The 27,711-nt window shown below is 49.1% G+C and overlaps 1 protein-coding gene across 4 annotated transcripts in view; it reads right to left on the reverse strand.

The window, feature by feature from the left end:
- Positions 1-27,711, reverse strand: part of IFT88 (intraflagellar transport 88) — a 2,010,164-nt gene that overhangs the window by 1,400,836 nt on the left and 581,617 nt on the right. For all 4 annotated transcript variants that reach the window (XM_069640006.1, XM_069640003.1, XM_069640005.1 and 1 more), the window contains one exon: positions 11,653-11,723. In XM_069640006.1, the coding sequence (XP_069496107.1) occupies positions 11,653-11,723 (71 nt within the window). The remainder of the gene's footprint in view (positions 1-11,652; positions 11,724-27,711) is intronic.

Below are 27,711 nucleotides of genomic sequence, written 5' to 3' on the forward strand. Positions count from 1 at the left end.
TACCGGTACCGTTATTCCCTTACCGCACAACGTGTAATGAGGCCCATAGACTCCTAAAATAGGTGTCGACTCAAGCTATTTGAGAGCATCAAAACGTTCATGAATCAATGGAATGGATTGTATGACTTGTGGTCTCCAAAGGGGTTGAATCATAGACGCCGGGCACAGGCAAATGATCTTTGATCTCCTATCTTGCGTCTCCGAATTTCTTCTAAAAAAGTAAGACCCCGTTGATTTTGGGGTTCAGATTCTTTAGTTGTGAAATTATCTATTTCTGAAGTTACACCTTCTCTACTCTCCTCCTCTGAATCTGGATCAGAGCCAGCCGGAGTAGATTGTGATGAGCTGGGTCTAGGTTTCGGGACGGTATTATCATATTTGGTTTGAAAAGTATAGATCCTGTCCAATCTGTAGTCCTTATCGTCCCTAAAGAATTTTCTGATCTTAATATCATCTTGATATTCTCTAAGGATCTCATTCATTTTTTCATAGTTTTTTTGCTTAGTTGTTTCAGCATTCGTCATGGTCTTAATTTCATCTTTAACTACATGGATTTGTTCGATAACCCTTTTGTGTTCTCTATTTGCATGTGTTGTTAGATCCTGCAGTCCGTCATATTAGAAGTTGGTAGTCAGCTAGCACTATATGTATCTAGTGAAACAAGTATAAATTAGGTCGAGTGTGAAAGATACTTGGAATTGTGCGCTATTCACCAGCCTTAAAGTTCGTTAAATGTTTCCGGCTGCAGGAGTCTTACTAAAAGTGAGCCGTAAAATGGAGGTGAACCGTAAAATGGAGGCAAGAACAATCTGCCTATTGAGAACAACGGAGAATGGTTTGAATTCAGATCATGAGATGCATGTTTTCTTATGAATAATTATGTTCATGAGATCTATGACTAAATGGAATTTTCCTTCAAATGCGTGGGGTGGGGGCCTGTGCCCGGCGTCTATGATTCAACCCCTTTGGAGACCACAAGACATACAATCCATTCCATTGATTCATGAACGTTTTGATGCTCTCAAATAGCTTGAGTCGACACCTATTTTAGGAGTCTATGGGCCTCATCACGACTTGGGCGGTAACCCTTAAAAATCAGCGATAACGCTCTTAGCGCCGATTTTAAGGGTCCGTCGGATCACGACTCCAAATACCGCCGGCGCCATTACAGCCGGCGCAAGGACAGCCGGCTGTACAAGCGCCGGCCATAACAGCGCCAGGAACCATTAGCGCTAAAACATCAGCAATCACGAGTCCGGCGTAAGCGCTATTAACGCCAGAAAAGCGGCGGATAATCCGCCGAAAATACCTCCAGCAAAAAGCTGGAGGTAACAGAACACAGGCCACAGCAATAAGGGCCCAGGTGGAACCAATGCAAACCAGAGGCCTACAAAGGACCCACCCATGCACAACACACCCACCCCAACACCATGCTGCCATTTGGAGCCGGGAGCCTTGATGTCGACTTCTACCTGCTGCGCCTGGAGCTACAGAGGCCAGTCAACCAGGCCAGGGCCCTGGGAGTGCAGGGGGCAGTGGGGATGAGGAGAAAGAGGAGGAGCGCAGCACCAGCAGGCCGGCCAGCCATCCCCAGGGTCAGGCCAACACCCTGGGCCCTGACTGATGGTCAGTTGGTGACAGAATATCGGCTGGACAGGGCAACCATCACCCAGTTGCTGGACACAATCCAGGGTGACATATGCAGCCGCATAGCCACCAGCACGGCAGTACCTCCCCTAGTGAAGCTCGTGTCTGTGCTTCAATTTCTTGGGACTGGCAGCTACCAACATACCGTTCCCATGATGCATGGAATGGCCCAGTCCACATTCAGTGCCATGCTGGGACAGGTGCTTGATGCACTGTTGAATCATGTGTACGAACACATTGCATTGCCAGCCACACCGGCACAGGTGCACCAGCTGAAGGGTCAATTCTATGCCATTGCCCAAGTCCCGAATGTAATAGCAGCCCTGGACTGCACACATGTGGCACTTGTACCACCCCAGGCACCGTAAACAGTACCATTCCCTCAACGTGCAGATGACATGTGGTCCTGACCTCACCTTCAGCCACTGCTGTGCCCGCTACCCAGGACCGACCCACGACTCCATGGTCCTACACAACAGTACCCTGCCAGCGTACATGGAAAGGCACCGAGGCCAAATCACATGGCTACTGGGTGAGTACAAATGTATACCACAAAGCATGTCAATCCATCATTCCCAATAGGCAGCAACATCACTGCAGCATACACATTCATGCACCTTGCACGATGAACCTTGGACATGTCCAACACAGCAGAACACACCCGTGCAGGATGTAAGACATGTGGCGCCACAGTGACATACGGAAGCCCCACCACAACAAAGCCTCCTGTGTGAGTAGCACCATGGCTCCCAACACTGACACAGTACAGAAATCCCACCCTGCCCATCCGACAGTAATGAAATTCCAAACCATGAGCTGGCACATCCACGAATGCTCCACACATAAGTAGGCCGAGTAATGACAATGCACATCCCACAAACGCTGTCCCCAAAATGGCCATGGAAATGCATGGAGAACAGTACAGAATAGTGAAGAGCAGCAAATGCAACTGTAGCCACATGGATTTGCAATGACACATGAGGCAGCCACTTCTGTCAAGCAGAAGTAGATGGAAGGGCCCCCTTATCCTGCGACAAGTGAATGAGTACTGTTACATACAGAAACATAGGTGTACCAAGTGGAGAGTACCCCATTGATTCAATCGTGCCCGTAGGACAGCACACTCCACAATGTTATAGGCCAAATGACAAATATGGCAAAATCACGCTGATGACAGGGCTCTGTACACCCACTGGACTTACCTTGTCCCCATACCGTCTTTCTCTCCCCTGCAGGTGATTCTGGATATCCCCAGTACACGTGGCTCATGACCCCTGTGCGTCACTCACACACGGCGGCGGAGCGGGCATACAACCTTGGTCATGCCCGTACACGGATCTGCGTGGAGAGGGCATTTGGACTGCTGAAGGCACGCTTACGGTGCCTTGACCGCACGGGAGGGGCAATGATGTATGCACCAGAAAAAGTTGGAAAAATTGTACTGACATGTGCCATGCTGCACAACATCTGTTGTCGCAGAAATGTGCCACTGCCCCCTGATGCTAATGCGAGCCACCTGAGGATGGTAGTGAGGGCGATGAAGTGCCAGAAGGTGTTGCACATGCACAAAGGTTTGGGCTGAGGGAGGGGAGGTTGGCCAGACAGGGATTGATTGATGGATTCTTTTAGAAATGGGTAATGGGTAAATTGTAAATATATCACTTCAACATTAAATTGCATTTGTAACTATCACTACTGTCCATGCATTGTGATTTTTGTAACGTGATTCTTTTTCCGTCCAACGAACCCCCCTCCGCCCAGTAAACACCCAGCACACAATCCCCCCCTCCCCCCAGTGAACACCCAACAATCCCCCCTCCCCCCAGTGTACAACCCCCAACTGTGCAGTTGCCTCATCAGGCCAACAACAATGATGCCATGCACCACTAGGATGGGCGCGGGCGCTTCCCTCTCCCAGGCCCCTCCGGTGTGCGTGCCCTCAGGTGGTGCATGGACCGGCGCCTCGGAGATGGCTCTAGTGAACCCTCTGTGGGTGTGGTGGAAGTAGAGGGTACAGAAGCGCTGGCCATCATGTGCTGACGCATGAGGTTATTGGCCTTGCGTTGCTGTTCTGCAAGTGCTGACACTGCCTCTGTAAACTCGCGGACTCGTTGCCCAAAGCCTGTCAGGGCAGCGGTGCATTGTTGTACCACTTGCCGTGTACGCGCATTGTCCCGTGCCACGTATTTGCATCCATGCCTGATGGAATGACTGACAGCCTTTATGTGCCTGCTCTGCACCTTTGCCATGGCTTCAACCCGGGTCTGTTTGGCCTCGATGATGTCCAGTCGGCCCATGACTGCTGCCACAGTGACAAAGGGCTCCCCTGGTGCGTCACGTGGTGGACCGCGAATTGGGTGCTGTTGGGGTGGGGGGCTGCATGGCAAGAAGCCACCAGCCTGGACTGGGCTGCCTGGCTCAGATTGCTGGTCCTCTGGCCTCCCATAGGACGGTGTGTCCACATCGGGCTGCGGTGTGCTGCAGCGACGCACAGGCACATGGTGAGTACCTGCCTGCTGTCTGCCTGGGCTTTGGCTTCCCTGGGGTGTTGACACCCCTTCTCCATCACTACTACTGTGAGAGTGTAGTGCGGCGGCATGATGCCCACGTGGAGGTGTTGCTCCCACGTCGGGCTCCAATTCAGACCTCTCTCTCTCGGCATCAAGGCTGTGGATGGTGGCTTGGGGTGAGCTGCCGGTCGCCTCCCTGCGGCCATGTGGCGGCTGCTGCTGCTGTCTGGCGGGGCTGCGTTGGGGTGAGGTGGGTGTTCCCCTGTGTTGTCTCCCTTGAGTGCGGCGTCTTTGTGGGGTGCTGGTACTGGTGGAGGCACGGTGCTGTGGGCGTGTTGTCGGTGTGGCCTCATCCCCATCATCACCGGGCTGTTGGGATCAACGTGTGCCTGTGGGGAACATAGGGGGTGGTTTGAGTACAATGCTACATACATTTGTATGATGCAGGTCATGCCAACAAGTGTGATTGAAAACAGTACCAATGACGCACTCAACTTGCATTCTGTTCAGTCACCATGTGGTGCTTGTTGTGGATGTGCATGGAGGTACACTGCATGGGAACGTGTGGTTGGGGTGGACTGCGCTCAGGCTTTTGTGGTTGTGTGGATGCACAGTACCACTCTACGTAGCTGTCCTATGGCTATGGGAGTCTATCCCCTGCCCCTGTCATTCATGCACTGCACGTATGGGGTCGTCTAGGCAGCACTACCGTTCTAGGGATGTGGGACTCACTTACGGGTGTATGCAGTGCCTCAGACACGTCTTCACTCTCATTCAGATGCATGTATTTGGTGATGTGACTCACCTGCTGTTGGGTCGATGCCAGTCCCTGCCTCCGCTCCACCAATGCCCTTGATGGTTCCGACGTCGATCAGGCCCGCCAATTTCTCCTCCCATGGTGTGAGGTCGGGTGGGGGTGGTGGTGGCCCTCCTCCTGTGGCCCTGCTTGCACTCCTGTGCTGGGACAGGATGCCTTGCACTCGCACGCGCATGTCATTCAGCCGCTTGCAGCAGTCCTCCCCATCCCGGGGCACGCGCCCCACAGCACTGACCCTTTGGGTGACGGATCGCCATATTTGGCCTCTACGATGGGCACTGGTTTTCCGCTGCTGCAGCTCATTATGGTATGCCAGTGCCTCCTCCACAAGTACCTGAAGCTCCTGGTCACTGAACTTGGGTTTCCTGACCCTGTCCAGTGCAGACTTGCCCCTATTGCGCTCTGGACTCATTTTCCAGCCTTGGATTGCGTGGATGGCTTCCAGTAGCTGTGATATCCGACGGATTGTGATTTCCAAGATGGCCGCCGCTTTATTTCCCGTTCCGGCGGTGACGCGTTTCCCACGCGCTATAAGCGCGACGCGGCGGTAGCGCACGGTGCGCCGGATTTAAGGGTTCACGCTAATCGTGCTTACGCCAGGGACCGGGGAGCATGCACGATGACTCGTGATCTGGTGGATTATCCGCCGGGTGCCTTGGCGTTAGCGCTATTTAGGTCCGGCGGATAATCTGCCACATTTACCGCCCAAGTCGTGATGAGGCCCTATATCTGGTATATTTAATTGTTACAACCTAACGTCCAAACAATAATGTCATTTAACCTTTTAAACTTGACAACCACACACTTAGAGAATATTAGAGGATTAGGATGGCACAAAAACACATCTTTCTACTATTACGTGTCATGTTTACATTGTGACGTCACGTGCATCTGTGCGCGTGACGTTGTTACATGACACGTAATTCCCGAGCGCAGTGGGCCGCGGTATCTACTTGTACAATGGCGTCCTGGCTCTGGGGAGTTAGTCTATTGATTGCGGGGATTCTCTCACCCATGAAAGGTAAATTTCAATTCTATAGACTCGCACTTATAATCAGACATGCTAACTATGCGTATATATTTGCTTGCAGTGACGCGGGGATTTAACCCATTGACCTTGTTCTAACTGACCAGGCGATATCTTGACTTAAGGTCATTGGAAAGCATCTTATTTAAGGTAGGCAACATTACATATGAGCTCATAACATATCGCTTATATGTCATTTACAATTGGCAATATGAACTTTACAAATACACAAAACCAATTACTGGTTCGAACAAAAATCTGTGCATCCAGAGGGTAAGGAATTGTTTTCCATTATTGCACAGTGTCGTATTACATAAATGATGTCACGGTGGCAGAGGTGTATTCCACTCTGTAATTTTGGATTTCACTTTATATAAGGTCCCTCATATGGGCTAGATTTTCATGGTCTCCAGACGGGTGATCGTGGACGCGGGTCACATGTCCTACAGCGTGTTCTTTATATATGGATACACTAATACAGATATATCTCTGGATTGTGTATACATATAACGAATTTTATTTTTCTTAGCAAAATATTCACGATAGCGAATATGAATTTATTGGTTTCTCTCTTCTATTTTCTTTTATTTACATTTGTTCATCCCGAACCTTCTACCAACTGGTGTGGTATGCTATAACTTCATTTCAATTTCCGTTTTTGGATTATGTTTCAATCATGGTTGGACTTTGATGTATATTCTTTATGTATTTCAATAATGTACTGTACTATGGGTAACGAATAGCCTTGAAAACGACCGTCGCGGTCGAAACACGTGTCAGCTATTATCTTGGCTATTACCTTACAATTCAATGAAGAAATTCTTTAAGTTATGATGTGTGGCTCTAATTACTTACAGCATTGGATTTTGATTGCTATTTTCTGAACATTCTAATATCTGGTTGAACATATATATACAAGTTTTTCTGTGCGCAGTGACAGTCTTCTAATAGTTTTCAAGTTACGTACATGTATTGTGAACCATTGAGTGGAGGGTTCACTTTTAGTAAGACTCCTGCAGCCGGAAACATTTAACGAACTTTAAGGCTGGTGAATAGCGCACAATTCCAAGTATCTTTCACACTCGACCTAATTTATACTTGGTATATATAGTTGACCACCAATTCTGAATAAGGATCTAAAGTCCCCAACCGTGTTTAAAACAGTTTCCAAATTGGCCACTGGATCCCAGACATACTAAAGTATATTGTCAGCATAAAGCAAAATGCAATGCAATTTGCCCCCAAAGTCAAACCTGTAACCGCAGGTATCTTATGGACCATCCTCGCAAGCGGCTTTATAACCAATGCAAAAATCAACAGTGAGAAAGAGCCCCATTGGTGAGTCTCTCGATGTACCCACCAAGGATTAGAGCTAATCTTATTCACTTTAACACGTGACCTCAAACCCTCGCACAAAAGCCGCTCCGATCCTATGAATGGTGGATCTAAGCTCATCTTTTCAAAAACTAGCCACTGAAACTCCCAATCTATAGAATCAAACGATGTGTATGAGTCAAGACAGACCACTGCCAGCTCCTCAGCTAAGTTTCTGTATTTGTCCAATAACACAAACCGTCTTCTCAGATGTTGAGCAGTGCTCCTGCCGAGATAAATCCTGTTTGGTCCGGATGTACCAAATTATGTATTTCCAGACTCAACCGGCCAGCCAATATTTTGCATACAACTTTCATATCTACATTTATCATGGAAAAGGACATGTATGAGTTGCAATTAGGGATATAGATTTGGGGAACATCCCTCTCCTCCTGGCATCCAAGAGAACTTCAAGAAGCTTAGGGACAAGCCAATCTTTGTATGTCTTGCATAAGTCAATCATCCGTCCATCTATTCCTGGAGTCTTACAAAGACCTAGGTTCTCTATTTCCCACTCTTCATCACATAATAAAATATCACCCACAAGCGTTTCACTTTGTTGACCCGGCAATTGATGCAAATCAGCCTCTTCTAACCATGCTCTGGCCCTCGCCCTGTCAAAACCGTCCTTTGCATACAAGGCACTGTAAAAGGTGCAAAATACTCACAGATTCCCTCCTGATGCGTAATCAACTGATCCTTATTATCCCTGATACTTTCACACACTTGTCCACTGCTTTCCCTTCGAACTCGCCAAGCTAGCAGTCTCCCCGCTTTGTCACCTTACGAATGTTGATTTGCTACATAACCAGTAAAATCGCATGTATGGAGCCTGTCACAAGCTTCACATAACACAGACGCCCATCTAGTCTCCCTTTGCGCCATGTCAGCCAGGTTTCGAGCCAAGACATGCCCCCAAGCTTATAGTCCAGCCAGTCACAAGCGTCTATCTGGGTATGAAAGAAGAAAGAATCTCTGTTCGCCATCACCTTCAGCTTGGCCGGATAACATATTTGTACTGATGTTCCCCAAGCCTTCTCTTCATGGCATCATAAGATTTCCGCTGCCTCTGTATCTCCTGTGTGAAATCCAGGAAGATCAGAACCTCTGAATTGCAAACCATGTGTGCCGATTTCTTCCTAGTGTTCTGTAACACTGCATCTTAGTCTCGATAATTGAGAAATTCCGCAACAATGGGTTTGGGGGAGCACCAACTGGAGGTTTCCTTCGGGGCACCCTGTCCATCCACTCAATGGAAAACCATTTGGAGAGGTCTCGCACCTCGCACCCCCTTGGTATCAGCAATATGTTTCTCTAGAAATATTTTCACGCTAGCACCCTTCTCTCCTTCTGCCACACCAATGATCTGGGCACTGCTCCTCCTTAAGAGGCCCTCTGCTTCCTCCACCCTCTCCTCCAGTGATCTAGCAGCAATAGTAAGCGCATCAATTCTCGACTGTAGCATTGTAACCAATTCCTCCATCTCACTCATCCTCCCCTCCAATTCCGTGACTCTTACATTCACTTTCTTTTGATCCGCTCTGAATAGGGAGACATCAATGCCGACAGACTGTATCTTGTTTTCCAAGGACAATCTAGAATCCTGCATGACCCTCAACATTTTTCCCATTGTTATGGCACCTTCCACGGAAATCACATCTCCGGTTCCCAATGACTACTGTTGAACTTGTTTGGGTTGTTTGTCCTTTCTAGCAACACATTGGTCAAGCGTCTCGTGTTGCCCCTTTACCATTGCTGAAGTACTATATTTCTCACAACGCCACTGACCACCAGATAATGGTGTCACTCAATACACTCCAGAGCTATGTCACATTATCAATCACAAACTTGAATTCAATGCGACTTCCAATATGCATGCAGCAGCTCTTAGCAGCAGGCCTGGTGAAAAAGACACTCTGCAAGCAGCAGGACCATCACCACCCACCTGCACACATGGGGCACTATGAATCACAGCGCCGGATATCAGCAGGTCATCCGCATGCTGCCATAATCTTCCATCCCCGCAAAGGGCAAGGTCTGTCAGCATAGCAGCCCCGTGTTCCGAAAGGGCAAGATATACCCAGCCCAGACATCCCCGATATACATCAGGCTCCTCTTGATGTTTCAATCAGTACAAAACCCTGGCACCCACCACTGTCGCCTGCTCAGCAAGTGAGCCACCCTGAGCAGCACAGGTGAACACGAACTCGAGCAACAAAGTCCTAATATGGCCGTTGCAAGGCCCGTTCCCGGAGGGTCTCCGACGCTGTGCACCAGGGATCTGGAGCAAAACAGTCGGGATGTTTCAACTCTAATCCGGTTGCCTCCTGGTGCTACGACCAGCCACAAGACCAGGAACAGATAGGGTTCTCTGTCTCCACCAGCGCAGTCTGCTCAGCAAGGTGAGTCTCCCCAAGCAGTGCCACCAAACTCTGGCACCAGCTGCGATGTCCCAAAATGGCGGCTGCAAGGACTGCTCCCACAGGTCCTCCATCGCAGTTTACAAATGCTCCAGAGCAACAGCTCACTACCAACTTCCATGCCAGAGACACCTAAGGTAGCTTCCCCTTGCTCAACATGCCTTCCAGGTTGCATGTAATGAGGATATTAAGAGGATATCATTGGGTGTGCTGATGGAGCTCAAGGCACCAACATCCTCTCTGCTTGGTTCTAGGCCACTCCCCTGTGCCCTGTAATGCTTTAATAGAGTTACACTTCCCTAAATGTCCATGGGATACCATGCAAAATAAAAACTGCATTGTGATGCATCGTTTGTTGTGGTGGCAAGTTTCTCATTATTGGCGCACCTCAGACCGTACATCTCCCAGGCTAATGCAGAATCTATTGCGAGAGCAGTTATAGGGGCTAAGATTGACTACTGTAGTAGCCTCGTGGTCGGTATCTGTAAAGCAGATATTACCATAACTCCAAGTCATACAAAACGGAGCTGTCAGAGTGGTCCTGGGTCTTCTCCGCCACGACCATGTCTCGGAGGCCAGACGCTCCCTGCACTGGCTCCTAGTTGAGGCATGTGTTAGGTTTAGACTCTTGGCCATTACTTTTAAATGCAGACTGGGGCTTATACCTACCTACCTACCTCCAAGACCTTATATAGGATAAGACTTACGGCAGGAACCTCAGATTCAGCAACCAGAACTATCTCTCTCTCCCCAGATGTAGAATGAAGAAGGTAGAGAACTGAGCTTTCTTCATTGCTGCCCCTAAATCATGGAATTTGCTGCCATCTGCATCGCGAGGACAGACTTCCCTAGCGGTCTTCAAGGAAGAACTGAAGACGCTGCTGTTCTCATGATTCAGTAGCCTGATTTATTTATCTCCTCTGAGCTATCCTGCCAGTTAGCCCTTTGCTCTCTTTGTTTCTTGTCCGTTTGTCTCTGTCTGCGCCCTAACGCGCATTACAAATAACTTAAAGGAAAATTATAGTAAAAACAATACATTCATCTTGCAAGGCAAAGTAAAGAGCAGGCGACTCCTACCTTTCACCTTCTTATTGTTGTGACTCCTAAGAGGTTGCAAAGCACACATTGCAATATGAAATGGTAACTGTAGATTGCGATTCCTCTTTTGCGTATTTCTAATAATGGTTCCATTTGCAACCTCAAAACAAGTTCATACATACATACTTCCCAATTAGTTTTGTTAGCAGCTGTAGTAATCAGTATTCAACAAGAGGTAGGAAGTCCTTTTAGGTGTGAAAGGACGGTTGTGAATTGTGATTTGTGTCAGAGCTGTTCTCATGTTTGTGGATGGACCTTTATCTTAACTCCTGTGTGTATAACCAGAGAGCTGATGCTTTGGGCTTCATTGCATTTCAAGGTCATGTTTGTCAATGTTTATCTCCATGGTGTGGTTGAGGGTTTCTCATAGTGTATTGCGCTACCAAACAGGCTACAAAGGTGATTATCGTGCTAGAAAGCTAACAGTGACTAGTCAAACTTGATTGATGACTTTTAGATTTGTGTAATTCCTGGATGGGATATGGTAAATGACAAATGGGATGAGAGCCTGACTGGACCAATCGCAACCAATTGTGGATGTAGTGTGTTGCAGTAAAGTGTGTGAGGTAGGGATGAGATGAAGTCTAGGAAGTTGTATTTGTTGAAGATTGGGTCTGTTTGGAGGCACGTCAACTCGTGTGTCCAGTAGTTTGGTATGAGTATTGTCATGGATCAAGTAACAGACCCACAAACTGCTTAGCCAAGCAACTAGCTCTTATTTACCCCCTAATAATCATGCATAACATTAATAAAAATTACCTTTCGCGTTCCATTTCCCTTAGATGGTCATTTTTAATGGCTTCAATTACTAGAGTGGTATGTGGATCATCCTAGAAGTAGAAAAAATGTACGAGTAGATAAATAGCCTGAGTAGAAAAAGGGATACATCATCAGAGCCCAATAATGACACAGCCAACAAACCCCCTTTAAAACACAGCAATAGTGACAACAAAACAGACTCTGCAGTCAAAAGAGAAAACCGCAACTCCCAAAATGTCAAGTGCTGGAAACCTCTAACCCCCTGACCATTGTACATTTTTTCATTAGCTTTGGGCGACCTAGCCAACATTATCACCTCATTAAAAAAATGTAACTCTTAACTATTGAACTTCTGGAATATGTCTGAAAATAGCTGAACAAAAACAGTAAAGCTAAAAACCGATTTATTGACTATGATGTTAAACAGAGCAGTATCACATTGATAACACAAAACAGGTACTGAATTTTGACTCAGGGCCAGGAGGATAGCTCAGGGGCAAAGAATTTGTCTTGAAAGCAGAGCAACACAGTTCCGAAACCCGGCCCGTGCAAAAAGGGTGCTCTCCGGTATTAGACACGTTATAAAAGATGTATTAATTAATAATATGAAAGTTGAACATGTATTTTTACACACAGTAATTGAGTCTGGCATCAATTATCCAATGATAAAAAGGTTGCATATGCTGAACCCTCAAAAGAACAATTATAACTGGTGCAGTCTCTCTGTGCGATCTATTCCAATTAAGAATACACACTTTTTTTTTTAACCAACTTTATTTTCATTTTGTACATCTTTTAAACGGGAGGCAACAGTTAGCCTTTGGTTACAGCAGTATTACAACCATTATTATCTATGAAAACAAAGTATTTAACCTACTTGAACTTTGGCATCGAGACTGTTAATGGCTTTCAACTCCCCCCCCCCCCCCCCCCCCCGAGTATCCCCGCCCTCACCCACCCGTCCCACCCTTTTCCCTTAGAGTTATCTGAACCAAACTAGGTCAAAGTTATGACCAAAGCAAAGCTGTTTCCTGAGCCCATCGCTCCTTCGTCTACTGCAGTCTCTATCTGATATGAATGTTCCTTAAAGTCCTGGGTTTATAGAATTGAGCCTCCCTTTCCCCACATAGTCTTGAAGTGGGTCCCATATAGCTAGGAATTTCAGGTAGGTCCCTGTTTTTGTGACGCAAATGTTCTCCATCGCCATAACTCCCCACGCTTTCATCCACCACCATGGGGCTGTTGGACCTTCCACTGTCTTCCATCGTTGGGCCACTGTCATCCTTGCTGCAGACAGTAGGTGGGTGATCAGGGCCGCTTTGTTCCCTGAGGCTGCGTATCTTCCTTCTGACACTGCCCCCAGTAAAATGACCTTACGGGAATGTGGTAGGTCTGTGCCTGTTATGTCTTTGATGAGACTCAGTATCTCTTTCCAAAACACTTTTATCCTTGGGCACGACCACCACATATGGAATAGGTCACCTTTTCCTCCACATTGGCGCCAACAGTCTGAGGAATACGTGGGGTTCATTTTATGTATTCTGCTTGGGGGCAGATACCATCGTTAGCATATCTTATATGCCGATTCTTTGATTGCCGTGGATTTGGATAGTTTGTGAGCCCTTCTCCAAATTTGATTCCATTCTTCCTGTGTGATTTCTTCCCCTATGTCCCGCTCCCAGTCTTTCATATATTGGAGGGTTTCATCTGCTTGTGATTTATCGAGTAACTTGTACAGTCTAGTGATCCTTTTTTCTTTTGTCCCCTCCCGAATCGTGAGTTCTAGACCTACTGGGGGGCGTAGTCAGCCTGTTTTACCTCTGGGTGTGAGATCCAATGACGTACTTGTATATATTTAAATCTGTGGTGCTCGGTGATGCCAAATCTTTGTTTGAAAAGTTCAAAGGAGAGTGGGGCGTCATCCTGATATAAGTCACTTAAGGATAGTGCATCTGCTCCCTGCCAACCGTCCCAGAACTTTTGTTGAAGCCCAGGCGTAAAATCGGGATTTTGTACTATAGGTGACATTGGACCCAGGCGTAGTTTGATCCCCCTGCTGTGGATCGCAGTGTCCCAGGTGTGTAGTGTCGTTTTTGTCGCTTCCAAAAGGATCCCTCCTCTCTCTCGTGCTTTTGGCTTGAGGAATGGTAGCATACATAGTGGTGTGTCCGTCGCAGACTGTTCTATTTCCCCCCACCCTGGTAGGGGGTCCCTCCCTGCCCATTTCAATGCTGACGCCAATTGGGCTGCTAGTACGTATCTCCCTATGTCCGGTACGACTAACCCTCCCATTAGAGTTGGGCGCATCATAATCTTTTTCTGAATTCTCGGCTTCTTATTCCCCCAGATGAATTTGAACACTGCTTTTTGGAGTTGCTGGATCATTGTCGGGGGGGGGGGATAATCACCGGGGTGGAGCTTACCACATACAATAGTCTGGGTAACAAGGTAATTTTTATGGCGGCTATCCTAGCAAACCGTGCTAATTCCTGGATGTCCCATCTCTGCAAGTCTCCTTGCAGGCGTTTCCATAGAGGGGCGATATTCGCTTTGAGCAGGTTTTTTGCGGATCTAGTGATTTGGTTTCCTAGGTATTCTATGGACTGCTTTTCCCACTGCAGGGGGTAGCGTTCCTTTAGGTAGGTTATATTATCTCTGCTCTCGGTTACATTCAATGCTTTGGATTTGGTGTAATTTATTGTGAACCCTGATGTTTTCTCGAATTTCTGCAATTCCTTGATTATTCTGGGTAATGTGTGCTTTGAATCTGCAATGTAGAGCATAATATCGTCTGCATATAGGGCTATCTTATGTTGGGTTCCCCCTATATGCACCCCTCTATCTGGGTCCTCCCTAATCCTATGGGCAAACAGCTCCATTGCCATGGCGAAAATAAGAGGGGAGAGGGGGCACCCCTGCCGTGTGCCTCTCCGAATACTGAGCCTTTCTGATGTATAGTCGTTTACTATTAGGTGCGTAGAAGGATGCTGGTAATTAGCCAGTACTATTTTAGTAATTGTTGGCTTGCAGCCGAAACCCTCTAAGACCAAACTTATGTACTCCCACTCTATGCTATCGAATGCTCGTGTAGCATCAAGAGCCGCGATGGCGAATTTCTGGACACCCCTGGTGCCCCAGTCTATAATGTCAATTACCCGCCTGACATTATCCTGAGTGTGTCTTCCCCGTATGAAGCCTGCCTGGTCTGAGTGTATTATCCCGGGCAATACTGTCGCTAGTCGATTTGCGAGTATTTTTGCATATAGTTTTGCGTCCGTATTAAGGAGCGCAATGGGGCGGTAGCTGGAGCATTCTACTGGGTTTTTCCCCGGCTTTAGGGGAAGGATTGTGACTGAGTGACCCATGTCCCTTGAGACCGCTCACTTATCCCTAATTATGTTGAAAAGGCGAGTGAGGGGGGTTGTCAGCTGCGTCAGAAATACTTTATAAAACCTGTTCCCTAAACCATCTGGACCGTGTGCTTTACCTCTAGGTAGTGCTGTAATCGCGTCACTCACTTCTTGTGTTGTGAAGGGGGCTCCTAATTGTTCATTTTGCTGCTCAGAAATCTGTGGCAGTTTTATGTCTGACAAATAGGACACTTGTTTTGCAGCATACAGGTTCCCACTAGACATCTGGTTTTTGTGAAAGTGGACCATCGTTTCTAGTTTCTCATTATCTCCCGTTTGCAAATCTCCATTACTATTTCTTAACCAGGTGATGTGGTTGCGCGCCTTCTGTTTGCGAAATTTGGCCGCCAAAAATGTGCTCGCTTTCCCCCGTGTATGTAATAAGATTGTTTGGTGTTTAGCAGTGTTTGCGCTGTTCTGTCCGCCATGTGGTTTTCTAATTTGGATCTAGCTTTTTTTAGGTCTCGCCATGTTCTGCGGGTCTGACGTGACTTATGGAGCTTTTCAGCATTTCTTACCTCTTTTTCTAGTTTCTGCGTTGTAAGGGCTTTCTCTCTGTAATACTGCGTTGCTTGAGCTATGAATTCCCCTCCGATAACTGCTTTCCCCGCATCCCATACCACCCGCCAGTCCACCTCTCCATTGTCGTTTTCCAGGAAGTAATTACTTATGACTTCCTCCATATGTGCTCTGAGCGCTAAATCCCTTAGGATTGTCTCATTCAGCCTCCACTGTGGACGGGGCCTATTCGTTTTTTTCTGCAGTCCCAGGCAGGTTACCACTGGGGCGTGGTCTGAGAGGTACTGTACCTCAATTTCTATTTTTTTAATATAGGGGATCAGGGTGGAAGACACTAGGATCATGTCAATTCTGGAATATCCCCGGTGTACTGCCGAATAATGTGTCTATTCCCTGCTTTCTGGGTGGAAGAATCGCCACATCTCTATCACCTCCAAGTCTCTGAAGAGTTTTCCTAGGGCCTGTCTATTTCGCTGGTCTGCAGCTGTCGGGGGGAGTGTTTTATCCATTTTTGGGTCCATAACGCAGTTAAAGTCTCCACCTATTATCACTCTGCCCTCACACCAGCTCCCAATCTTCTGGAGTAGTTTGGGGATATACTGGTCCTGTTTTTCATTGGGGACATATACCGCTATAATTGTATACATTTGGTCATTGATCGTACCCTTCACCCCCAAGTATCTGCCTTCCCGATCCTTCAAGACATGTTGTTTGTGGAAGTGTAGGTCCCTGCTACAAAGGATTGCCACCCGTTTTGTTTTGGACTGGCTTGAGGCGAAAAATTGGAGGGGAAATGATCTGCTATGCATCCTTCTTTCATCCTGTTGGAGCAGGTGTGTCTCCTGTAGGATCGCTATTTTCGTTTGCATGGTTTCCAGCCTATTCAGAATCGATCGTCTTTTAGCAGGGGAATTCAGACCCTGGACGTTAAGCGAGATAATGTTCACTTCTACCATTGCACTCTGGGAGATGGGATTTGGCTTATTGGGTCGTGTGTCCTGCTACAGAGTTTACCCACTGTCTGTTGTCTTTCTGTTAAACCCGGTTGTGGAGGTGGCTCATTTTTGCTCCTTGTTTTTGGTTCCTTGCTTTCCCCATCTTTGAACGTTTCTCCCCCCCTTCCCCCTCCCTTCCCTTCCCCCCCATCCTGGGAGAATGTGAGGCCTCGGCCCCTCATGGGATCCTCCGCTGAACCAACGGATGTAAGGCCTCTAGGGTCCCCCCAGTTCACAATGGTCAGGAGTAGATTTACTCTGACCCGGTTTCCAAGATAAATGACCTCCTACCTCCGTACAGGCGCTTTAGAGACATTTTGCGGTCTTCTCACTTTTGTTGGCGCTTCACTCATTGTCTGTGTGTTTGGCTGCCTTCGGAGCTGGTGGGCTTTTGGGTTCACAATCCTGAGCTTATTGGGTGCTACCCGTTCTGCCCATTCTTCCTCATCTTTGTCTTCTCCCCGTTGACCATTCCCATGGTTTGCTTGATTGGCCAGTTGCGTTTGGCCGAGGGAGCACGGGTGCCTCCTGCTGTTCGTCCTCCAGGTGTAGGAGAGCTAGACCCTCTGTATAGTTCCCAATATTCCTCTGTTTGCCTTCCCACGTAAATGAGAGGCGAATCGATGCAACCATCTACATCTGATTTGGTGTGTCCGTAGGGCTTTCGTTACTGGTTGCATTAGCCGCCTTTTATGTAGGGTGATTCGGGGGAGGTCCTGGTATAGCTGTATGCGGGACCCGTTGATTGTGAGGTCCCCGTTCGTCCTTGCTGCGAGTAACACCTCTTCTTTCAAACCATACGATGTCATTGCTATTAAAACATCTCTGGGGCGTGACCCCGGTTCGTTGCGTATTGGACCCACTCGGTGAATCCTGTTGAAGCCTATCGTTTCCGGTTGGGCATCGGTTAATAGGCTGCTAAAGCAGAGTTGCATAGTGTCTCTTAAGTCCTTGTCCAGTACTGATTCCGCCAGGCCCTTCAACCTGATATTGGATATTCTTGAGCGGTTTTCTAGATCCACCGCCTGCAGTTCCAGATTATTCGTTGCAGTCGCCAACTGGTCTAGAAGTAGGCTATTTTGATTAGTCTCCTCTGTGATGTTTGAGAGGCCCCTTTCCACTATGTCTACTCATTCGCCCATCCCCGCCATGTCCTTATTAACCTCCTGGAGGGACGATTTCAGGTCCTCCCTAAATTGTTCCATTTGAGTGTGGAAAGCTTTTGTCATCCTGGCCTCCATACCTTTCAGACAATTTAACAGTTCGTCTTTGTCGGTTGCCATATTGCTAGTTGGGTGGGCCTGTGCTTCAGTAAGTGGCGCTGGGGAGGAGAGGGTGAGTCTGCCTGCATACGGTTTCTTTGTCTCCAGCACTTCTCGAGCTGAGCCTCCTGGGGCCTGGCTGGGTCCGTGCTCTTGATGGGCCCGTTTTGGATTTGGTACCTGGCATCTGAGACAGGCAGCTGTTGTCGGTGATTAGTTTGTCTGAGGAAGAGCAGGTTTTGGTGTTGCAGTCGTTGTCTTCTGTTTTAGGTGTCCCTTGCGGAATAGTGGATCATGGGTCTGGATCACAGCACATTTTGGCATCCAGACGGAATCTTCCGTGCCACTCAGGGTTCCAGTGGCCGGTTACTGGGCTGCCAGCGCAGATTTAGGGGGAGCCTTTAAGTACTTTCGAGCGTGCTTTGCTTGCCACGCCACCTCCAGCCCAAAGACACCATGTGCTGTCATGGGTGGGGGTCACCTACTGCCCGACGCTCCGTGGTGTGCTGCCTCCTCTGTTCCGAGTCCCACCTCCTTTGACTCACCGCTTCTCCGGGCAAGCGTATTCCTACCCCCGACTCGGGGATGTCAGCGACCTAGGGGCCCCTGGTCGTGTTCAGCTGGGAGTCTACTGCAACATGGGGCACTGGGTGTGCTCGGTGTCTGCACCCTAGTGACTGTGGGGGGTGGGGAGGAGGTGCCCCCACCTCAACAGTGATTCCTTCTACCCCCAGCGCCGCTCCTCTCACCCAGCTGCTTGGGACCACTGGTGCTTCCTTTGTCGGCACCTCGCGGGCTTCTCCGCACCGCCGGGGAACGATGTCGGGCGCGGGGGTGGGAGGGGTATCTCCAGCGAACTTCTCCACTCCGGTGGGCCGGTGGGGCGTGCTGTTGGGCGATGGGGGGAGGCGAGCACCCCGCTCCGATCCACCCTCACTGCCTCTGGTGTGGTCCAGCGCGGGGCTGCGCTTGCGTGAAGGGCTGCCCGTAGCCGGTGATTCGGGGCCCCCAACCATCCTCCGAGGATTCCCGCTGGCGCTTCGCTGCAACGCTCAGCCGTGTTGAGGGGCGAAGGGGAGGGGGAGCACCCACCTTTAAGCTTTCTTGCTGCTCTTGGTGTGGCCGGCGTCGGGGCACCGATGACTAGGAGTGGAGGTGTCCTCGCTGATCTTCCGTGATTGTGCGTACAAAGCTGCCCGTCTCTACCGTGTTCCTCCGGGGTGCCCGGCGGGCAGCCCGCGGGCTCGCCCGCACCGCCCAGAAGCGCCGTCGGGCAGAGAGGGGGGGAGGTCCTCCTGCCAGTCTTCTTCACCTCCGCCGCTTCGGAATGGGGGCCGATAGGGGGGGACGGGTCCGCAGGCCCACCACCAGTCCCCCGTAATCCGGCGGGTGCTGTCCCTCGAGTCCACCCGCTCCCTTCCGGGGCCTCCAGCGGTACCCGCTTGCCCGCGCCGCCAGGCACACGCCGGATGCCCGTACGGGAGCAGGGAGCTCTGTTGCCTTCGGTCCCCAGCCGGCGGCTCGCGGGCTTCACCGCACCGCTCGGGCGTGTTGCCGGGTGGGGGGAGGGGAGCCTTCCCCACTGATCCCCTTTCTTTTTGCCGCCTCTGGTCGGTCCCCGACGGGGGCTGCGGCCTCGCAGCTTGGGGAGGGTGGGGGTGTTTCCGCTGGTCTGCCGCTGCTTTCCCCGATCGAGCCTGACGGTTGCTGCTGCCTCGCGACCTCCCACTCTGTTCTGGGGCCTCCCGGGGGATCTGCTTGCCCGCGTCGTCGGGCGTAACCCGGGTGCAGTGGGCTCCGTCTCCCGTACCGGACACCGCATTCAGGTGTATAGTGTCTGGGTGCCCGGTCCCCGAACTGCTGTGGCTCCCCTTCAGTTGCTTAGGAAGCTTTTGTGTGCCGCATCATCCACCTTTTCTTCGGCCTGCACGGAGGACCCGAGGCGTACATCCTCACAGTCCGGCGGCCATCTTGGAATCCCCTAACACTTTGTTTTGAAGTACACTAGAGGTTCTTTGTTCTCCTGGGAGGCCACACAATGTTCAGTGGCAAAGAGCACCTTTTTCACCTTAAGTCACCCCAGACAGCTGCATCGATTCAGAAAATAAGCAGAATTTAAAGGCTAAAAAGAGCATAAAATCAGTATCATTTTAGTAGGAACTCTGCTTCTTTAGCTGGGAGACCAACACTGACAAAATATCACTGTCTCTTCTGTTACAGGTCCAAAAACTGCTTCAGAAGGATAAAAAATTGTGAGGCAGGAAAACGCACCATAGCTCTCTAGCAACCACCCTCACAGTTTCACATGTCACCTTGCCTGTAAATCCTATTCGAAGGTCAGAAAAATGCCTGGAAGTATGCTTACCTATCTCTAGGGATATGTATAGTGTGAACCCATTTAATGAGCAATTGAGCACTGTGCATGGTATGATGTAGGATACCTGGGATCAACAAGGACACTGTCATGGGCGCTACTCCTGAGGGGCCAGGACTGGCCCAGCGCCCTCGGAAGCAGACCCGTCTTCCACTACTCCGGACCCAGCAGACCCCTACAGGGGCCCTTTGGACCGTGTCCTGGCGCCTTTGGCGCCAGGCTCATGAAGGGTTTCAGTCCCGGCGCCATAGGTGCCGGGCTCATATTGATAAACAGTGTAATAATGCTTGGGTGGACTTAACTGAGGCAGACCATGCTGCATATTTACCCAGAACAATCCAGTCTGGTTGAAGTCCCCAGCCATCAGGGCTGGGAGGAACTATTCCCTCCATTCAGGAACTCTTTTCTTACCTGGGTGGAACCGGTGGAAGAACACACACTGGAAGCACTTCTCTGCTATTTAAACCACGCCCGATGGAAAACACGTGCTTCGCGTTATTCTGCAGCAGCAGCAGGACACTCACCGAGTCGGCTCCTGCATTCCAGGTCCAGAGTCATCTTCAGCTTCCGCGCAGCAACCTGTGGATGAAGAAAGACACAGAACAATACTTACCAGATCCCGGAATCCAGTCACCGGCAAAACCTGCAAAGAATAAACATAAGGTTAGAAAAGTGCAACTCGCTCGCAGCCGCGCCCGCTTACCTGATCCATCCGTGATTGCAACGGAGCGAACCGCGGCTTTCTCTTCGGCAGCTTCTCTGCACCTGGAAGGCAAAGGACATAATTAAAAAGGGGTTTGGGTGAAGGCAGTCGCATTCATCTTAACTTACCATTTTTTGCACGCGCAGTAGCGGCCGCATCAACCTCAGCATCCCGGCACCTGAAAAACAGGAAAAAGACATTATTTGAGGTGCCATTAAAAGCGGCCAACGATCATTATACTTACGTGCATCGGCACGTGCAGTGGCAACGGATATAAAGCCCGCAGCATCCCGGCACCTGAAAACTAGAAAAAGGACATTATTAGAGGTGCCATTAAAAGCGGCCAACGATCATTATACTTACGTGCATCGGCACGTGCAGTGGCAACGGATATAAAGCCCGCAGCATCCCGGCACCTGAAAACTAGAAAAAGGACATTATTAGAGGTGCCATTAAAAGCGGCCAACAAACCTTATACTTACGTGCATCGGCACGTGCAGCGGCAACGGAAAACTACGCCCACAGCATCCCGAGGCCTGAAACAAAGGAAAAGGGACATTATTGAGGTGCCCATCTTTTAAAGCCTAAAGACTACAGTATACTTACAGGCATCCGCTCGTGCAGTAACGGCGGCATCGCTCTTCGGCATCCCAGCACCAGTGCCACAACTAAGGCCGCAAAAGACTTGAGCCTCAACACTGAACTCATCCAGTGACGTAACTGGAATCCACGCACCCCTGCACCAGACGCAGGATGGAGAGCTCAGCATTTATACGCCTAAGGTGAGAGCTCGCCGAGACAAGTAGAAAGCTAGGCTGTGGGAGAAACTGGCGATTGGTGGGAGAAGGAATCCCATCAAACGGTGATTAACCCTTTTTCTTCCACCTGCAGAAAACTTACCCTGCAAGTCAGACATTCGATAAGAGGAAGCCCAGTCCTGAGAGTCGTCCGAGCTCTACGCTTCTCAATTGAAGAAACGATAGCAGCCCAGCCGGGATCAGCGCCTTCGTGGGAATCAGGTGAGCGTTACAGAACGCGAAGCCCACCAATAACCTCCTACCCAGGCGCTATGGAAACTTCCGACACAGACCAACTGGCCCAGTTATTAGGGGAATTAAGAGCTGAAGTTCATGCTGCCCGCCAGGAAACAAATGCCCTTAGGAGGGAATTGATAATATCAAAAGAACGAACTGATGATCTCACCAGACAGTTATTACAGACACAAGCGGGGCAAACCCCGCTACCTAATTCAGGAGGGAGCTATATCCCAGCGGCTTCAGCCAATCCTGTTCAAATCAACCTACCCGGAAATGTGCCATTGGCACCGCCTGAACGCTTCTCTGGTGACCCTAAAAGGTTTGCGGTGTTTATAAATCAATGCCGATTGCACTTTCTTTGTAGACCTGCAGCCTTTCCGACTGACCAGACTAAGGTAGCCTTTGTGCTTTCGTATCTTAGCGGCAGTGCTACTGATTGGTCGATCCCTCTGGTTACACAGGATGACCCGATCCTTTGTGATTTCCCGACCTTCCAGGCAAATATGGAAAGACTTTTTGCAAGGCATTCCCAGGGGCAGGCCCTGGACAACGAACTCCTTTCCCTACGACAGGGCAATCAAGATCTTTTGGCCTACATTGCATCATTCAATAGGCTAATCGTGGAAACCAGATGGCCTGAGGACAAAAGAATCACGCTTTTTCACAGGGGTTTGCGTGGCGAACTCAAAGACGTCCTTGCCCAGGTAGTGAATCCTCCTCAGGATTGTTCAGCGTACATTGATTTGGTGGTCCAATTGGATCACAGACTACAAAACAGAAAGGCGGATCGATCCAGGTTTGAAACACGAGTGTTCCCTAAGCCTCAAAGTCACACCAAAGGAGTTGAAGCCGTCAAACCTATGCAAATTGGGGTTGTAAAGGGTCCCCTAACCCAGAAAGAACGCGACAGGAGACGACAAATGCAACTATGTCTCTATTGTGGAAATTCAGGACATTTTCTTCGAGATTGCCCGGTGAAACCACCTAAGAAGACAGTGGGAGCTTCTGATAAGAGTTCTGAAAAGCCTGAGCCGGGAAACGACCTCGCCGGACAAGTGTAGAGGTCCGCTTGCCGAGCGTAAAAACCAGTTCTTTGACCTCGCACTTCATAATGCCAATGGTCCTTGTAAACCCAGAGCAACCGGATCGTTTGCATGCAATTAAGGCATACATTGATAGCGGAGCAGTTGGAAATTATGTGGACCGCGAATTGGCTTCCAGGATGAACTTACCTCTTTGTCCAAAGGTGGTTAAAGACGTCATTACCACGGTGGATGGGACGGAAATCGCCTCCGGACCAGTGACCCATACCACTACTGAAGTGACAATACTAGGCCAAGACAGGCATCAGGAGGTAATTGTGTTCGACGTGATCAAGGCTCCTCAATTTCAAGTAATTCTAGGGATTCCTTGGTTGGAGAAACACAATCCTCAGATTGATTGGCGACCAAAGACGATAAAGTTTCCAGGGTGCACACCAACTTGTTATCCACGACCCAACATTGGCCTAGCGTCAGTAACGGCTGACGGTCCACAATTACCTCTAGAGTATAGAGAGTTCCAAGATGTTTTTCAAAAGCAACAGGCTAACACCTTGCCACCCCACAGATCATAGGATTGTCAGATAGATTTGCTACCCGGTGCAACTCCCCCTTGCAGTAGGATTTACGCCCTTACCGAGCCTGAGAACCTTCATCTGCGACAGTATTTAGACCAGTACCTGGCCAATGGTTTTATCCGTCCGTCGAAGTCCCCTGCATCCTCGGCTCTGTTCTTCGTACCAAAAAAAGAAGGTGACCTCAGAACCTGTATAGATTATCCTGCTCTGAACCAGATAACAGTAAAAAACCAGTACCCCTTACCTCTGATCCCGGAACTCCTTGACCAGGTAAAAACGCCTGTATTTATACTAAGCTTGATCTCCGGGGAGCTTATCACTTGGTACGGGTCAAGGAAGGAGATGAATGGAAGACGGCCTTTCGCACTAAGTATGGGCTATTTGAATACCAAGTGATGCCCTTTGGACTATGCAATGCACCGGCCGCCTTCCAATATTTTATGAATGATGTCCTCAGAGAGCTCATTGATGTCTGCGTTGTCGTCTACATAGATGACATTCTTGTGTACTCATCTTCAGAAGCTGACCATCGAAATCATGTTAGGGCGGTCCTTGAAAAACTTTGCCAACATAAACTTTTTGCCAAGCTCGAAAAATGTGTTTTTCATGTCACTGAGGTCGAATTTTTGGGATTTATTCTGACACCCAAAGGAGTCCACATGGACTCGAGAAAAGTAGACGCTATCCTCAAATGGCCGTCTCCTACTTCCGTGAAAGGCGTTCAAAGCATGCTAGGCTTTGCCAATTTTTACCGTAGATTTATTCCAGAGTTTTCACGAGTGGTACAACCCATCACCGCCCTCTTAAGAAAAAATAAACGCTTTGAATGGTCCGCAGAAGCAGAACAAGCCTTCCAAGAGCTAAAGGCTAAATTCACCTCGGCGCCAATACTGAAACACCCATGCCCGGACCTCCCTTACATCGTTTAAACCAACGCCTACAGCTTAGCAATGGGAGCAGTCCTATCACAAAGAGATCCAGAGACTAACCAACTGCATCCTATGGCATTCTGGTCTCGGAAGTTCTCGGCGCCTGAGATCAACTACACCATCACAGACAAAGAGCTTCTAGCGATTAAATCAGCCTTTAAGGCATGGCGGCATTATCTCCTCGGGGCCAGACACACCGTCACAGTGATCACCGATCATCGAAATCTGCAGTATCTGAAAACCGCCAAGGCTCAATCCTCCAGACAGCTTCGCTGGGCTCTATTCTTTGCTGAATTTGACTTTGTGATCACTTATCGCCCCGGCAACAAGAACAGCAAAGCGGATGCTCTTTCCCGAATTGGAATGGGAGATAACGTTGCCAATCCAGAACCTGTACCAATAATTCCTGAACAAAGGATCGTGGGTCTGATTTCTTCACAATCCATTGAGGAGATTGAAGAAAAAACTAAACAACTTGTAACCTCACCAGACTTACTGAACTGGTTACAAAAAGGAAAAGATTTCACCGTAAGCAATGACTTGCCTTATTTCCAAGGACGATTGTTCCTACCACACGCCGATTTACAAAGACAGGTAATCTCCTGCTATCATGATTCATTAATTGAGGGTCACCCTGGCATTGCCAAAACCACAGAAAAGGTGAAGAGACACTTCTGGTGGCCTTTGTGGAGAAAAGACATAAAGGAATTTGTGATGTCCTGCGGTGTGTGCGCTCAAAACAAGGGTCAGAAGAAGAGGCCGGCTGGTCTTCTGCAACCATTAGACATCCCACCGTGTCCATGGCATACCCTTTCCATGGACTTCATCACAGACTTACCCTCCTGTTCCGGGTACAACACCATTCTTGTTATTGTGGACCTGTTTTCTAAAATGGCCCACTTCATTCCGCTAAAAGGCTTACCTTCAGCATCAGTCCTAGCCAAAGTATTTCTTGAAAACATCGTCCGGCTAAACAGCCTCCCATCAGTACTAATCTCAGATAGGGGGAGCCAGTTTATTTCCCACTTTTGGCGTAGCTGTTGTCGATTAGCTCAAATCGATGTAAGACTTTCGACCAGCCATCATCCCCAGACCGACGGGCAAACCGAGAGAACAAACCAGACTCTCGAGCAATATTTACGATGCATGCTACAACAGTCGGAGAGAAACTGGAAGGAAATCCTTTGGATAGCTGAATATGCTTTCAACAATTCAGTTCATTCGGGTACCGGGAAGAGTCCCTTCTACATCTTGTATGGGATTCATCCTCGAACCTCCAACCTTGATCCACCTCAAGATCTTGGAACACCTGCCGTGGATCAATTGCACACCGTTATTACCCAAGCTTTTAAGGAAGCGACTGCACATCTACAACAAGCTAAAGAGAGGTACAAAAAAGGAGCAGATCAACACCGAAGCAATGCCCCTCAATACCAGGTTGGGGATCAAGTCTGGCTGTCCACCAAACATTTATCGCTTAAAGGGCCTCGCACCTTCAACCCCAAATACCTGGGACCATATCCAATTACGGCCATAATTAATCCAGTGGCCGTTAAATTAGAATTGCCAACTCATATGAGAATACATCCTGTATTTCACGTATCTCTTTTGAAACCCATGCAACCTGGAACCAGATTGACCAATCCTCCAGAGCACATTCAAGTGAATGGGGAGCCCGAATTTGAAGTAAAAGACATTTTGGACTCTAAAATCATCAGATCGAAGCTATTATACCTAATCGACTGGAAAGGCTACGGACCTCAGGAAAGGTCATGGGAACCCTATGACCACGTCCATGCTCCTCGTCTAGTCCAGAAATTTCACCGAACCTTTCCCGATAAACCAAAACCCCCGGGGAGGACAAGTTTGGGAGGGGTCTTGAGGGGGGGTGCTGTCATGGGCGCTACTCCCGAGGGGCCAGGACTGGCCCAGCGCCCTCGGAAGCAGACCCGTCTTCCACTACTCCGGACCCAGCAGACCCCTACAGGGCCCCTTTGGACCGTGTCCTGGCTCCTTTGGCGCCAGGCTCATGAAGGGTTTCAGTCCCGGCGCCATAGGCGCCGGGCTCATATTGATAAACAGTGTAATAATGCTTGGGTGGACTTACCTGAGGCAGACCATGCTGCATATTTACCCAGAACAATCCAGTCTGGTTGAAGCCATCAGGGCTGGGAGGAACTATTCCCTCCATTCAGGAACTCTTTTCTTACCTGGGTGGAACCGGTGGAAGAACACACACTGGAAGCACTTCTCTGCTATTTAAACCACGCCCGATGGAAAACACGTGCTTCGCGTTATTCTGCAGCAGCAGCAGGACGCTCACCGAGTCGGCTCCTGCATTCCACGTCCAGAGTCATCTTCAGCTTCCGCCCAGCAACCTGTGGATGAAGAAAGACACAGAACAATACTTACCAGATCCCGGAATCCAGTCACCGGCAAAACCTGCAAAGAATAAACATAAGGTTAGAAAAGTGCAACTCGCTCGCAGCCGCGCCCGCTTACCTGATCCATCCGTGATTGCAACGGAGCTAACCGCGGCCTTCTCTTCGGCAGCTTCTCTGCACCTGAAGGGCAAAGGACATAATTAAAAAGGGGTTCGGGTGAAGGCAGTCGCATTCATCTTAACTTACCAGTTTTTGCACGCGCAGTAGCGGCCGCATCAACCTCAGCATCCCGGCACCTGAAAAACAGGAAAAAGACATTATTTGAGGTGCCATTAAAAGCGGCCAACGATTATTATACTTACGTGCATCGGCACGTGCAGTGGCAACGGATATAAAGCCCGCAGCATCCCGGCACCTGAAAACTAGAGAAAGGACATTATTAGAGGTGCCATTAAAAGCGGCCAACGAACATTATACTTACGTGCATCGGCACGTGCAGCGGCAACGGAAAACTATGCCCACAGCATCCCGAGGCCTGAAACAAAGGAAAAGGGACATTATTGAGGTGCCCATCTTTTAAAGCCTAAAGACTACAGTATACTTACAGGCATCCGCTCGTGCAGTAACGGCGGCATCGCTCTTCGGCATTCCCAGCACCAGTGCCACAACTAAGGCCGCAAAAGACTTGAGCCTCAACACTGAACTCATCCAGTGACGTAACTGGAATCCACGCACCCCTGCACCAGACGCAGGATGGAGAGCTCAGCATTTATACGCCTAAGGTGAGAGCTCGCCGAGACAAGTAGAAAGCTAGGCTGTGGGAGAAAC

Source organism: Ambystoma mexicanum, chromosome 7q, assembly GCF_040938575.1.
Source record: "Ambystoma mexicanum isolate Mex_15411 chromosome 7q, UKY_AmexF1_1, whole genome shotgun sequence".
NCBI lineage: Eukaryota > Metazoa > Chordata > Amphibia > Caudata > Ambystomatidae > Ambystoma > Ambystoma mexicanum.